Source organism: Lipotes vexillifer, unplaced genomic scaffold (genome assembly GCF_000442215.2).
Source record: "Lipotes vexillifer unplaced genomic scaffold, Lipotes_vexillifer_v1.1 scaffold905, whole genome shotgun sequence".
In the NCBI taxonomy this organism is placed as follows: Eukaryota; Metazoa; Chordata; class Mammalia; order Artiodactyla; family Lipotidae; genus Lipotes; species Lipotes vexillifer.
Genome location: NW_006796034.1, coordinates 1,485,558 through 1,501,220, shown reverse-complemented (window position 1 = coordinate 1,501,220; position 15,663 = coordinate 1,485,558). Strand labels below are relative to the sequence as shown.

The 15,663-nt window shown below is 39.0% G+C and overlaps 1 protein-coding gene across 3 annotated transcripts in view; it reads right to left on the bottom strand.

The window, feature by feature from the left end:
- The window catches only part of SLC44A3 (solute carrier family 44 member 3), an 84,674-nt gene that overhangs the window by 57,641 nt on the left and 11,370 nt on the right, over positions 1–15,663 (bottom strand). For all 3 annotated transcript variants that reach the window (XM_007468116.1, XM_007468115.1, XM_007468114.1), the window contains one exon: positions 1,574–1,734. In XM_007468116.1, coding sequence (XP_007468178.1) covers positions 1,574–1,734 — 161 coding nt within the window. The remainder of the gene's footprint in view (positions 1–1,573; positions 1,735–15,663) is intronic.

Genomic DNA, 15,663 nt, shown 5'->3' with positions numbered 1-15,663 from the left:
AAACCTTCCAAAAGAGTGAGTGCTGAGGACTTCCTTCAATCTCTAAATATCTTGGACATCTACCAAACAAAAAAACAAGACACACCCAGGCCCCTCTCTGAAGCATACACAAGTTAGGTCTGTGACAGTGCCACTTCCCGAAAGTGCTAGCATTCTTCTTGAATTAAAAAAAATTTCTTTTAAAGCAGGTATTATTCCCCAAAACCCTAAACTTTTTTTTTTAAGTCCAAATGAACCATCTAAAATTTTTTATCAAACTTAACTCTTTTGATTTCATAACTTATCTAAAGTTCTAATTTTGTGTTCTCAGATACTCTCATTAAATATGAAAGATGAATGCCTTTAAAAATGAAAAATTTAAGATTATAATTATAAGATGTATGTATAAAAATCTGCACATCAGTTTCCAACTTGGGGGTTTTTAAGCCTATGAATTTATTCTAAGTACTTTAGTGAATTTATAAATACTATATTACTTTTTTTTCTAAACAAGAATTCAAGATTACATATAGATATTTGGGTGTAGTGGTTAAGAACATGGGTTTAGAATCAGATAGGTCTGGGCTGAGTCTCAGCTCTGCACCTCTGCTTGGCCAAGCCTCAGACCTCTCTAAGCCTCAGTTTCCTCTCCCACAAACGGTGATAGGGTTCTGATGAGGTTTAATGTGTTAACAGCAAGCAGGATGTCTGGCACATCTGGGTCATAAGAAGTCTGGAAGTTACATAACGGTGGCTAGTTAAGCATCCCCAAGCATTTAGGAATTAGTAACCTTTAGGTAATGAAATTATGGAAAACTCAATCTGTAAACTGGCAAAATTATGTTAATGGCTGATCAAAGAGTTTCTTTCAACCTTCCAAGGTTGGGAGGCAGCCGTTGTAAATAACGGTGTAAATAAGAGGCCATTACTATTGCCTACAGCAGCAGAGAGCACTAATTCGTTCAAAGAGAAGGTCGACTCTTAAAGGGGCTCATCGAGCTGAAATAGCAAATGGGAAGTCAAACGGTCATGAGCACCTGGGGGGCTGCTTCCAGAAAGGCCGGGAAAAGGCATGATCTGGCTCAAGACCTTGACCCTCCTACAACCCAGCAGGTCTGTTCCTAGGAGGAGCTGGATACATCAGGCCAATGCCCTCTGATGCTATTTAACATGATTGCACACACCTCCTTCCCTTGCTCACCAAGCAGCCCTGTGATCGGCCTTGCCTAGGGGAAGAGGGCACACGGGCCAGAGGACATGCGTTCCTGGTACTTATCATGGCCAGTTCACTAAGTGGCAATCTTCTCTGCACATCCGTCCTTATGCAGAGCTGAGGGGAAGGCCCTGGAACATGGTCACTCTCTAAGGCAGCCCCACCTAGTGAGGCCTCGGGGCAGAGAGCCAGCTGGCCTTTCCCCCGGTCTTACTGCCCCCTGCTCCACTTGAACCTGAAACACTGAAAATAACTACAAAGAAAATATATGAAGTGAAGTTTTATATTTAAGTCAAGAGGCTAATTTCCACTGTACAACATACATAAGTGCTAGAAACTTTAGTATAAATAGTCACTGAAATAAAACTAATTGAAAATTACCGAAGGCGAGGACACAGAGACCGAGGATTGTGTCTCTTCCTGACATTATTCCACTTAGAATTCGATGGAGGGCGTCAACATCATTGATCAAAACAGATGCAAACAGGGAATAACACTCAGGAGTTTGAGGGATGCATCGATTAAACAAGGGAAAAGACTTGCTAAAAAAGAAAAGAATAAGTGGCAAAGATGTTTACTTAATTACTTATCTTAAAAAATGATGTTTATTTAAAATTCTCAGCAACCAAAATGTATAAGATCTACAATAATAAAAAGAAGTTTAACATCTTGTTTGCAGTCTACACCTTACAAAGCCAGGCATCTGTGCTGCCACAGTGTTCAGCTGATGCCCGGATGGGAAACTGATTATGGAGACCCATAGACACCAGGAACCTAATCTTGGAGAGTGACATTGCTGACTCTCACGTCTTGGCCCTTCCTGGATAACAAAGTACCAACTCCAATGCAAGAATCACATTTCTTTTAGGAATTATTAGAGATAAGGACTGGCTCAGTCAAAAGCTGTACTAATGAAACCACCAGCTTTATTTCTATCCTCTTTAAGAAGACGTAAAAGCCTTGAGAGTTTTGTTACAAACAGAGTGAGTGCTTAATAAATGAGTGATAAATGTATGAATGAAGCTGTGGTTGATAACTGCCTTGGGTAGATGAGAAAGCTGACCTCTTTTGGGGCCCTTCCTGAAATGGAAAAATGCCCAGGAATGTTCATCCTAATGAATCTTAATGAAGCCATGCATACCTTCACAGCATCCTGCTCTTCCTTCCTTCTGTGGGCCCCAAACAGTGGAAATAATCCTGACCCAAGAAGTGCCAAATTATCTGACAAGTCGCTAAAACATTAGGCAGTCACCAACATTGCATTGCCATGAAGGCAAAATGGCTTCTGAAACCCCAGTGAAGCTCAACACAGAACATACAGAAGGATCTTTCTCAGGAGTCACAACAGTATATGAGAGTTCCCGAGTCACTGAATGGTGATTTAAGAGAAGAGTAATACAACCGAGCCGTTGTTTTTTTTAAATTAAAAATTTTGCAAGTGTGATACATTCACACAGCTCAGATTCCAAAAGGTGCGATAGGATAAACTGTGAGAAACTGCACTTTCTTCTCCTTGAGCCACGGAAATACATTTCCTCACAGGCAACTGTTGTTTTGGTTTCTTGTATATCATTCTAGAGACAGTTTTAGCATACACGAACATAATAGGAAATTTAAATAGGAGACTGCTGCTGAGGCTCAAAGATAACAAAAATTATATCCCCAAATTAGATGTCAGACCCCACCAAGCAGGGCTTGTCAAAAGAGAGGTAGGAGAAAACTGGTTATTCTCTTAAACCTTCACCCACACTGAATATAATAGTGTTGGAAGTTGGAGATTAGAAGAGCATTTTATAAAATAAACTTTTAATTTTGGAATAACTTTAGTGTTACTGAAAAATTGCAAACATGGTACAGAGAGTTTCCATGTACCTTCACTCACCTCTACCTAATGTTAACATCTGACATAGCCATGGTACATTTGTGAAAATTAAGAAATCAACATTGGTGGGCTTCCCTGGTGGCGCAGTGGTTGAGAGTCCGCCTGCCGATGCAGGGGACACGGGTTCGTGCCCCGGTCTGGGAAGATCCCACATGCCACGGAGCGGCTGGGCCCGGCCTGCGCGTCTGGAGCCTGCGCTCCACAGCGGGAGAGGCCACAACAGTGAGCGGCCCGCGTACCGCAAAAAACAAAACAAAACAAAACCAAAAAAAACATTGGTGCTACACTATTAACTAAACCACAGTCTTTATTTGGAAGTCACCATTTTCCACCAATTCCTTTTTCTGTTCTGGGATACCACACTGCATTTATTTGTTGTGTCTCTCTTGGTTTGTGACAGTTTCTTAGTTTTTCCCTATTTCTCATAACCTTGACACTTTTGAAGATTCACGGTCAGGTATTTTATAAAATGTCCTTCAAGCTATAGAATGACCCTCACATTTTCTCATGATTAGGCTGCAGTTATGGGTTTATAGGAAGAAAACCACAGAGGTGAAGAGCTATTCTCAGAGGATCACATCAGGGGACACGACAGCAACATGACACCACTGCTGAAGTTGCCCGAAATCGCTTGGTTAAGGTGGCTAGTACCTGCCAGTTTTCTCCACTGGAATGTGACTATTTTTCTCTTTCTACACTCTGTTCTTTAGAAGTGATTCACTAAATCCAGCCTGCTCTCAAGAAGAGGGAAATTAAGTTCCACCTCCTGGAGGAGGAATATCTACACACATTATCTGAGATCCTCTGTAAAGATTTATCCCCTTTCTCCCATTTATTTACTTAATCAGTCATTTATTTATATAAGTATGGACTCATGGATATTTACTTTATCATCGACCCTAGTACATAGCTTCAAAACTGCTAAATAGTACCCTGTAAGAAACAAATTTACCAACTAGAGCACAGTGTTTATGTACAGTATTTTAAATTTTTTGGTGGTTTTTTTTTCTTGGCTTTAGCTTACAGTATGTAGTCACAGGGTTATTTCCCAAAGTTACTTAGGCCAGCTCCTTTTCTCTCTACCCCCTTCAGTTAGGTTATGTCATACATTTATAATAAGTTAAATTCATTTGTTGTAGTCTACATTTTATCCTGAGATCTCCTGATACCTTGGTTGATTGTATTTTTTATTTGGATACAGTTGACTGCCAACATACAGGTGTTGGCAAGTGCATAGACTCATGTACAAGAGCAATTCTAAAGAGATGTTTTTGTTTTTGTTTTGAGAGAGAGAACTGCCATGTGAATCTATCGCTGTCCCTTAGGGTGAGGGATACTACTCCTAAGTCAGATGAGAAGTGTTTCCTGGAAAACTCAGAGGCTTTACAGACCTTAACCCATCTGAGCCCTGAGAATGGGGTGGGGCTGGCGTCCAGGATGGCTACATGGACGACTGTGGGAACCTCAGCGGAAAGAAGCTGTGGGTAGCTGCTCAGTGCGTCGGGAAAGGGGAAGGAAGGCCCGACCAGAGGAACAGGGAAATGATCAGCCAGAGCAGAGATGCACTCGACCATGTAAGGGGCACTGCTGGTGAGAAAGCCCACTGGTGGAACTTTCCAAATAACCCGAAAAGTGCTTCATGGAGAAAGCTGGCTGGAACACCTCCCAAGCCCAGAAGACTCATCCTAGAATCAGTACTAGTCGAGTAAAAGTGCTCCTGGCTCCTTCTGTCTTCTCTTCGCTTTTGGTGTGCCAGCCCCAAGAGTCAGAAGCCCGTTTTAGCAAAGCTGGGAAAGGAAGGGGTGAGGAAGTAGGAGAGGAGAGAGAAGCAGAGGATTGCACCTCCCCTGACCCAAGCCGTCCCCCTGCTCCTGACCCAACCTGGGGGACGGAGAAGCTTCAACTTCTGGTCAAGTTTGAAGTCTGTCACACTGCGCTGAACATTTTAATTCCTGAATTGAACGTGTCTTTTACCACTTAAAGTGACTGAGTCCTTAATACCTAAAACTAACCAGAGAAGTCTTGGGAACGGTGCTTTCATTCAGGGGCAGAGAAAAAACTAGTCTGGCTGAATAAATTTAAAGAGACAAACAAACAAACAAACAAACAAAACTAGAGTAGCTTTCTAACTACATCCTATAGGTTATGTTTGATGTAATGATTATACAAGCAAATATACACACACACACGTATACATACTTATATGTATATAAACATCTAAGTCACACATGATATTTCCTTTTTATGGAAAGGGTGGTACACTGCATACTGCTTTATAGTTTGCTTTTTTTTTTTAACTTAATACATCTTGTAGCTCTGCTCATGTTAGAATATAAGAGGTTCCTCTTATTTTTACTGAGGTAAAATTTACATATAGTGAAATGTACAGATCTTAAACATACAGTTAGTGGCTTTTGACAAATACATATGTCAATGTAACCACCAGCCCTTTCAAGGTGCAGAACAGCTTTTTTACCCCAGAAAGTTCCCTCATGCCCCCTTCCAATCAATCTCCATGCCTTTATAGGCACTATTAATCTGATTTCTATAACTAAACATTAGTTTTGACTCTTGTCTAATCCCATTTAAATGGAATCACATAGTATGCACTCTTCTGTGTCCAGCTTCTTACACTCAGCTGTCACATGTATAAGCAGATCATTCCTTTAACTGCTGAGTACTATTCCACTGTATGAATATACTACCACTTGTTTGTCTAGTCTCCTGTTGATTGCCATTTGAGTTGTTTACAGTTTTGAGCTATTAAAAATAAAGCTGCTATCCATGACCTACTGTACAGCACAGGGAACTATATTCAATATCTTGTAATAACCTATAATGGAAACCTAAAAAATAATATATTTATATACATACATATATATGTGTGTATAGCCGAATCACTTTGCTGTATACCTGAAACACTGTAAATCAACTATACTTCAGTTAAAAAAAGATGCATCATCATCATAATTTTTAAAAAGCTGCTAGCAACATTCGTATATGTCTTTTTAGGGACATACATTTTCATTTCTCCAAATAACTACCTAAAAGTTGAATTGTTGGGTCATATGGAAAGTGTATGCTTAGCTTTATAAGAAGCACCAAACTTTTTCCCAAGTGGCTGCAGCATTTATATCCCACCAGCAATGGCTGAGACTTCTAGCTGTTTCACCTCCTCACCAGCACTTGATATGGTTCACCTTTAAAATGGGAGCCCTTCTAGTAAGCATGTAGTGATATCTCATGGTATTTTCAATTTGCATTTTCCTGATGGCTAACAATGTTAAGCATCTTTTTATGTACCTATTGGCTCTTTGTTTATCTTCTTTTGAAAAGTGTCTGTTCAAGTCTTTTGCCTGGTTTTATTGTGTTGTTTGACTTTTTGTTATTGATTTAAAGTAGGGATCAGCCAAATTCAGCCCACCATCTGTTTTTGTACATGAAGCTTTATCGGAACACAGCACAATCCATTTCTTTATGTATTTTCTATGGCTGCCCTTGCCCTGCACTGGCAGAGTTAAGTACTGGTGGCTACTGAGATGACAATGTCCACAAAGCCTAAAATATCTACTATATGGCCCTTTAAAGAAAAAGATTACAGATACTGATTTAAAGAAATTCTTTATATACATATTCTGGATTTAAGCATTTGTCATATATACATACTGTGAATATTTCCTCCAAGACTGTTGCTTCTTTTTTTTTGTTGTTTTGCATTTTCTTAATGGTATCTTTAGATGAATAGAAGTTTTTAATTTTGATGAAGTCCAATGTATCATTTTTTTCTTTTATGTATAGTGCTTTGTGTGCCCCTTCAAATTTTTGCCTACTTCAAGGCGGCAAAGATATCCTTCTATTTTTCTTCTAGAAGCTTTATAGTTTTAGCTTCTTAGGTTTAGGTCTAGGATCTATCTAAAATTAGTTTTTGTGTGTGGTATAAGGTAAGAGTCCTCAATCAAAATGACCAAGTCATTTTCCCCCATGTCTTTCCACTAATTTTAGCACCATTTGTTGAAAAGGCCTTTTCTCTCCATGAAACTGCCTTGCCACTTTCACTAAAAATCAATTGGCCATGTTTATGTTACTCTGTTTCTGGGGTCTCTATTCTGATCCACTTATCCGTCTATCCTCATTCCAGTTTTTTGCGGTACGCGAGCCTCTCACTGTTCTGGCTTCTCCCGTTGCAGAGCACAGGCTCCAAACGTGCAGGCTCAGCGACCATGGCTCATGGGCCCAGCCACTCCGCGGCATGTGGGATCTTCCCGGACCGGGGCACGAACCCGCGTCCCCTGCGTCGGCAGGCGGAGTCTCAAGCACTGCGCCACCAGGGAAGCCCCCACACTGTCTTAATCACTGTAATTTTATAATAACTTTTGAAATCAGGTGTCATGAGCTCTCTAACTTGGTTCTTCTTTAAGTGTTCTGTGTGTGTGTGTGTGAACCTATGTCTTTAGCATTTTCTATATTTTTTAGAATAAACTTGTCAATTTCTACAAAAATTATATTGGGGCACTGTGTTGAATTTATAGAACAATTTAGGGAGAAGAGACATCCTAACAATATGAAAACTTCCAATTCATGAATTAGGTATATTTCTCTACTTATTTAGGTGTTCTTTAATTTCTCTCAGCAATGTCTTATCAAAGTCTTCAGTTGAGGGCTTACATGTCTTCTGTTAAATATATTCCTAGTTATTCTATACATTTTTGATAGTGCTGAAGATGGACTTCAAAATTATTTCCTAATTGTTTGCTGCTAATACATAGAAATATGAATTGACTTTGTAGTTTGCAGATTTGCTAAATTCACTAAGTAATTATTTTGTAGATTCCTTTGGATTTTCTATGTAAACAATTAAGTCATCTATTAATAAAGATGGTTTCACCTCTTCCAACCTATCTTCTTCCCTTACTTTATTGCAATTCCTAGGACCTCTATTACAGTGGTGAGTAGAAGTGGTAAGAGCATATATCCTTGCCTTGTTTCTAATTTTAGGTAGAAAGCATTTTATAGTTCACCATTATGTATAATATTAACTACAGATTTCTCATAGATGCCCTTTATCAGACTGAGAAAGTTCTCAGCTATTCCCAGCTTGCTAGTCTCTTATTTAAAAAAAAGAGCTAAATAGTGTTATATTAAGTGATATACCATTATTTATTTAAGCAGCCCTCTATTGAAAGCCATTTAGATTGCTTTAGTTATTTTGCTATTATAAACGCTGCAGTGAATAACCTTATACAAAAGTCATTTCACACTGGTACATGTATACCTGAAGATTAAATTCCTAGAAGTAGAAATGCTTGACTAAAAAGCGATGAATGTAGGGAGGGGGATCAAGATGGTGGGGCAGGAGAATGTGGAGCTCACCTCCCCCCACAAACACATCAAAAATATACCTACACGTGGAGCAATTCTCATGGAAAACTAACTGGAAACCAGCAGAAGAACTCCTATACCATCAAGGTTGCAAGAAAGATTTCTACGTAACCAGTTAGGACAGAAAAGGCACTGGGTTGGGACCTGTGCCCCTGAGAAGCAAGCAGGTCAAGCCACAATCTGGGCATCCGAGTCCTGGGCTCCTGTGTGGAGAAGACAAGCCCCCTTTCCTGCTGGAAAATCTGCTGCGACAGACAGAAGGGCTAGAGAAGCCTAGACTCTGCTTGCAAGGAGTGTGTGACTGCTGTCTTGCTGACAATCAGGGCGGAGAGAGCCATGCAGGGGTGGCTGCTGCCTCGTCGCATTTCTTAATTCAGAAGGGGCAAACACCCTGGCCCTGCTCACTCCACACCACAGCCTGCTGCGAGATCAGGGTAAAGATTCAGTTTAGCTATGCAGAACCAGACCAGGTCACCTGGGGGGTGATCCAGGTGAAGCCACAGAGGCCATTGCACATGGATGGGGCGAGTGGAGCCATAGTGGCCACTGTCAGGGTGAGCACAGGGAGGTGCCACAAGAGCACACAGAGGCTAAGGGCTGAATCTCGGGCAGACAGGCCCTGGGAATTCATCTAGCTACACAGAGACAGCCCAGAGGGCCTGGAATGTGGTACAGGTGGGGCAGTGATGGCCACTGCCAGTGCATTCAGGAGTAGCAGATTATTTCCCAGTGAGAACACCCCAGCTAAGCCCACTTCACACCACAGCTTAGCCTAGACCTGGGGCAGACAGGTCCTGGTCGAAAACTGGCACCGAAGCAGCAGAGATGGCAGGCGGGAGCACAGCCACCTAAACTCCTGCAGCCACAACGTCCTGACCTGCGGCCCCAGCCCACTCCACACCACAGCCTTGCACTAGATATGGGATGAACACAACAGAGAAAGGGATGTGATCTTGGGCTGCTTCTAAGCAGAGCCATGGGGGCCCACAGGTCCTCTGTGACTACACGGGCCTCACTTGCTTTAGTATTCACCTCCCTAGGGGTGGGGCACGCACTCAAGGGCAATAGAGCCAGAATGAACCTGACCTTCAGGGCTTCTAACCAACAACTGGGGAGCAGACCCTGCCCCTGACAGGGTGACAACAGCCACAGAGCAGAAGGGAAGCCCCACCTCATATCCTGCACAGGGTCTAGAAACTACAACACGAACTACACCTCCTATCAAGGGGATAATGGCCAGCAAACTCTGAGGAAAGACCTGGCTGGCAGCCATACCCAAGCCAGCAACTTGCACCAAAGACATTGGACATGCACAGTCTACACAGAGATGCTCCCACATAAAAACACCCCTTCAAGACCATAGTAGATAATTGTGTCTCCTAAATTTATAGAGACAGAGAAAGTTAAATAAAATGAAAAGGCAAAGGAACTACTCCCAATTAAATGAAAAAGAAAAATCCCCTGAAAGAACAAACAATGAAACAGACGTCTCCAATCCACTACATCCCAAGTTAAAAAAGTTGGCAATAAAAATGATAACTGAATTAAGAAAGATTATTGATAGAAATGCAGATCACTGTAACAAGGAGCTAGAAACTATAAAGATGAACCAATCAAAAAGAGACAATTCAACTGCCAAGATAAAAACCAATCTAGAAGCAATTCATAGCAGAATAAATGACACAGAAGAATGAATAAGTGACTGGAAGATAGAATAATGGAAATCACCCAAGCAGAACAGCAGATAGAAAGACAAATGAAAACAAATGAAAGCAACATACGAGATTTATGGGATAATATAAAATGTGCCAACCTATGCATAATAGGCATTCCAGGAGAAGATAGGGGGGATTGAAAATGTATTTGAAGAAATTATGGCTGAAAACTTCCCAAACCTTAAGAAGGAAACATATAACCAGGTGCGGGAAGCACAGAGGGTCCCAAACAATATGAACCCAAACAGACCCACATTAAGACATATCATAATTAAGATGGCAAAAGTTAAAGAGAGGATTCTAAAGGCAGCAAGAGAAAAACAAAGAGTCAGTTACAAGGGAACCCCCTTAAGGCTATCAGCTGATTTCTCTGCAGAAACTTTGCAGGACCTGAAGGGAGTGGCAAGATGCATTCAAAGTCCTGAAAGGGAAAAACCTAGGATGCTCCACCCAGCATGATTATCATTTAGAATAGAAGGAGAGATAAAGATTTCCCAGAGAGGCAAAAACAAAAATCATTCAGCAATACTAAACCTACCCTAAAAGAAACATTGAAGGGTCTTCTCTAAATAGAAAACCCGCAAGAATTTATAGGAAAGGGAAAATCATAATAGGAAAGGCAAATATATAAAAGGATTGAAGATTACTTAAATAAGCCAGTGCATAGATTAAACAACAATAAAAAATTGTAAAAGCAATTGTAATTACAATAAATAGGAAAAGGATAAGCATGAAGATGTAAAATATGACATCAAAAGCACAAAATGTGAGGGAGGGGAGTATAAAAATGTAGATCTTGTAGAATGTGTTTGACTTTGAATGACCATTAGTTTAAAGCAAGTAAATAGATATAGTTGTGTGTCAACATGCTTGAACTTCATGGTAACTACAAATCAAAAGCAGAACAGATTGACAAAAAACAAAAAGAAAGGAACTCAAGCATACTACAAAAGAAAGTCATCAAATCACAAAAGGAAATACAAAAAGAAGAAGAAATGAATGAAGAAGAACTACAGAACTGGAAAACAAGGATTAAAATGGCAATAAATACATACCTATCAATTACTACTTTAAATGTAAATGGACCAAATGCTCCACTCAAAAGACATAGCATGGCAGATTGAATAAAAGAAACAAGAAACTACAATATGCTGCCTGCAAGAGACTCACTTCAGGGCAAAAGACACTCACAGACTAAAAATGAGGGTATAGAAAAAATTATTTAATGTAAATAGAAACAAGAAGAAAGCAGGGGTAGCAATACTCATATCAGACAAAATAGGCTTTAAAACAAAGGCCATAAAGAAAGACAAAGAAGGACATTAAATAATGATAAAGGGTTCAATACAAGAAGAGGATATTACACTCTTTAATATTATGCACCCAGTATGGGACCTCCTAAATACATAAAACAAATACTCACAAGCATAAAGGGAGAAATGGACAAGAATACAATAATAGTAGGAGACTTTAACCCTCCACTGACATCAATGGACAGATCAGCCAGACAGAAAATCAGTAAGGCAACAGAGGTCCTAAATGACACAATAAACCAGTTGTAACTATCTACAGGACACTACATCCAAAAAAACCATAATACACGTTCTTTTCAAGCGCACATGGAATGTTCTCCAGGATACACCACGTACTAGGTCACAAAGCAAGCCTCAACAAATTTAAGAGGATAGAAATTATTTCAAGCATCTTTTCTGACCACAAGAGTATGAAACTAGAAATCCACCACAGAAAGAAAAAGAGGAAAATACTAAACAACATCCTACTAAAAAAAATACCCCAAAAAACAAACAAACAAAAATGGGCCATAATGAAATCAAAGAAGAAATTGGAAAATACCTTGAGACAAATGAAAATGAAAATATAACCTTACAAAATCTATGGGATGCAGTAAAAGCAGTTCTAAGAGGGAAGTTCACAGTGATACAGGCCTTCTTCAAGAAACAAGAAAAATCTCAAATAAACGACCTAACCAGTCACCTAAAGAATTAGAAAAAGAACAAACAAAATCCAAAGTCAGCAGAAGGAAGGAAACAATAAAGATGAGAGAGGAAATACATAAAATAGAGATAAAAGAATTGAAAAGATCAATAAAACCAAGAGCTAGTTTTTTAAAAAGATAAACAAAATCAACAAACCTCTAGCCAGGCTCACCAATAGGAAAAGAGAGAGGATCCAAATAAACAAAACAAGAAATGAAAGAGAAGAAATAACTTATACCACAGAAATATTAAAACATTAGAAAATACTATGAACAGTTATATGACAACAAATTGGACAACCTAGAAGAAATGGTAAAGTTTCTAGAAACATACAGCCTGCCAAGGCTGAGTCAAGAAGAAACAGATAATTTGAACAGACATTACTAAAAGTGAAATAGAATGTGTAATAATAATAAAAAAATAACTCCCTGCAAACAAAAGTCTAGGACCAGACGGCTTCACTGGGGAATCTTACCAAACATGTAAAGATGAACTTATATCTATCCTTCTCAAACAATTCCAAAAAGTTGAAGAGAGAGGAACATTCACAAATTCATTCTATGAGGCTACCATCACACTGATGCCAAAACCAGACAAAGATACTACCAAAAAAGAAAATTACAGGCCAATATCTTTGATGAATATAGATGCAAAAATCTCAACAAAATATTAGCAAACCAAATCCATACATAAAAAGGATCATACACCATGATCAGGTCGGATTAATTGCAGGGTTGCAAGAAAGGTTCAACATATACAAATCAATCAATGTGATTCACCACATTAACAAAAGACAAAAACCACAAAATCATTTCAATAGATGCAAAAAAATTTGACAAAATTCAACATTCATTCATGATAAAAACACTCACCAAAGTGGGTATAAAGGGAACATATCTCAATATAATAAAAGCCATTTACGACAAATCCACAGCCAACACAATACTCAACAGTGAAAAACAAACGCCTTCCCACTAAATTCAGGAAAAAGACAAGGATGCCCGCTCTCACCACTTCTATCCAACATAGTATTGGAAGTCTTAGCCACAGTAATCAGACAAGAAAAAGAAATAAAAGGTATCCAAATTGGAAGGGAAGAGGTAAAATTGTCACTAATTGCAGATACTCTATGTAGAGAACCCTAAAGATTCCACACAAAAACTACTAGAACTACTAAACGAATTCAGCAAGGTAGCAGGATACAAAATTAACATACAGAAATCTGTATTTCTTTACACTAATAACAAAATATCAAAAATTTTTAAAAGTCCCATTTAAAATCTCATTAAAAAAAACACATAGGAATAAAATTAACCAAAGAGGTGAAAGACTATATGCTGAAAACTATAAAACATTGAAAAAGAAACTGAAGAAGATTCAAAGAAATGGAAAGACACCCCATGCTCTTGGATTGGGAGAAGTAATATTGTTAAAATGGCCATATTACCCAAGGCAACCTACAGACTTAATGTGATCCCTATCAAAATATCCATGACATTTTTCACAGAACTAGAACAAATAATCCTAAAATTTATGTGGAACCACAAAAGACCCCATATTGCCAAAGCAATACTGAGAAAAAAAAACAAAGCTAGAAGTACAACCGTTCCAGACTTCAGACAATACTACAAAGCTACGGTAATCAAAACAGCATGGTACTGGCACAAAAGCAGACATATATATCGATGGAACAGAATACAGAGCCCAGAAATAAACCCACACACCTATGGTCAATTAATCTACGATAAAGGATGCAAGAACATGCAATGGAGAAAAGACAGTCTCTTCAATAAGTGGTGCTGGGAAAACTGGAGTTACTTGTAAAAGAATAAAATTAGAATATTCTATAACACCATATACAAAAATAAACTCAAAATGGATTAAAAATCTAAATGTAAGACCAGATACTAAAAAGCTCCCAGAGGAAAACATAGACCGAACACTCTTTGACATAAATTTTAGCAAAATTTTTTTGCATCTGTCTCCTAGAGCAAAGGAAACAAAAGCAAAAATAAACAAATGGGACCTAATTAAACTTAAATGCTTTTGCACAGCAAAGGAAACCATCAACAAAATGAAAAGACAACCTATGGATTTGGAGAAAATATTTGCAAATGATGAGACTGACAAGGGGTCAATATCCAAAATATACCAATAGCTCATATAACTCAATACTGAAAAGATAAACAATTCAATTAAAAAATGGGCAGAGAACTCAATAGACATTTTTCCAATGAGGAAATATAGATGGCCAACAAGCACGTGAAAAGATGCTCAACATCGCTAATTATCAGAGAAATGCAAATCAAAACCACAGTGAGGGTATCACCTTGCACCAGTTGGAAGTGCTGTCATCAAAAGTCTACAAATAATAAATGCTGGAAAGGGTGTGGAGAAAAGAGAACGCTTGTACACTGTTGGGGGGAATGTAAATTGGTGTAGCCACTAGGGAAAACAGTATGTAGGTTCCTTTAAAAAACTAGAATTAGAGCTACCATATGATCCAGCAATCGCACTCCTGTGCGTATACCAGAAAAAATGAAAACTCTAATTCAAAAAGATACACGCACACCAGTGTACATAGCAGCACTATTTATAATAACCAGGACAGGGAAGCAACCTAAAATGTCCATCAACAGATGAATGGATAAAGAAGATGTGGCATATACATACAATGGAATATTACTCAGCCATAAAGAAGAATGAAATACTGTCATTTGCAGCAACATGGAGGGACCTAGAGAATATTATACTTAGTGGAGTAAGCCAGACAAAGACAAATACTATATGATATCACTTATAATGTGGAATCTAAAAAATATTATAATACAGATGAATCTATATACAAAACAGAAACAGACTCATAGACATAGAAAACAAACTTGTGGTTACCAAAGGGGAGAGAAAGGGAGTATGGGATTAAACAGATACAAGCTACTATACATAAAATAGATAAGCAACAAGGATTTACTGTATAGCACAGGGAATTATATTCACTATCTTATAACAACATATAATCAACATAATCAGAAAAAAATAACTGAATCACTATGCTGTACACCCGAAACTAACACAATATTGTTTTTTTTAAGAGTTCTTTAAAAACTTATTTATTTATTTTTGGCTGCATCGGGCCTTCCTTGCTGCATGTGGGCTTTCTCTAGTTGCGGTGAGTGGGCTTCTCATTGTGGTGGCTTCTCTTGTTGCGGAGCACGGGCTCTAGGTTCGCGGGCTTCATTAGTTGTGGTTCGCAGGCTCTAGAGCGCAGGCTCAGTGTTGTGGCGCACGGGCTTAGTTGCTCCGTGGCACGCGGGATCTTCCCAGGCCAGGGCTCGAACCCGTGTCCCCTGCATTGGCAGGCAGATTCTTAACCACTGTGCCATCAGGGAAGTCCCCTAACACAATACTGTAAATCAACCATACTTCAGTAAAAAATTAATGAATGTATGTACCTTCATGACTGATGAATATTGATGAATTACCCTCAGGATCCTGCCT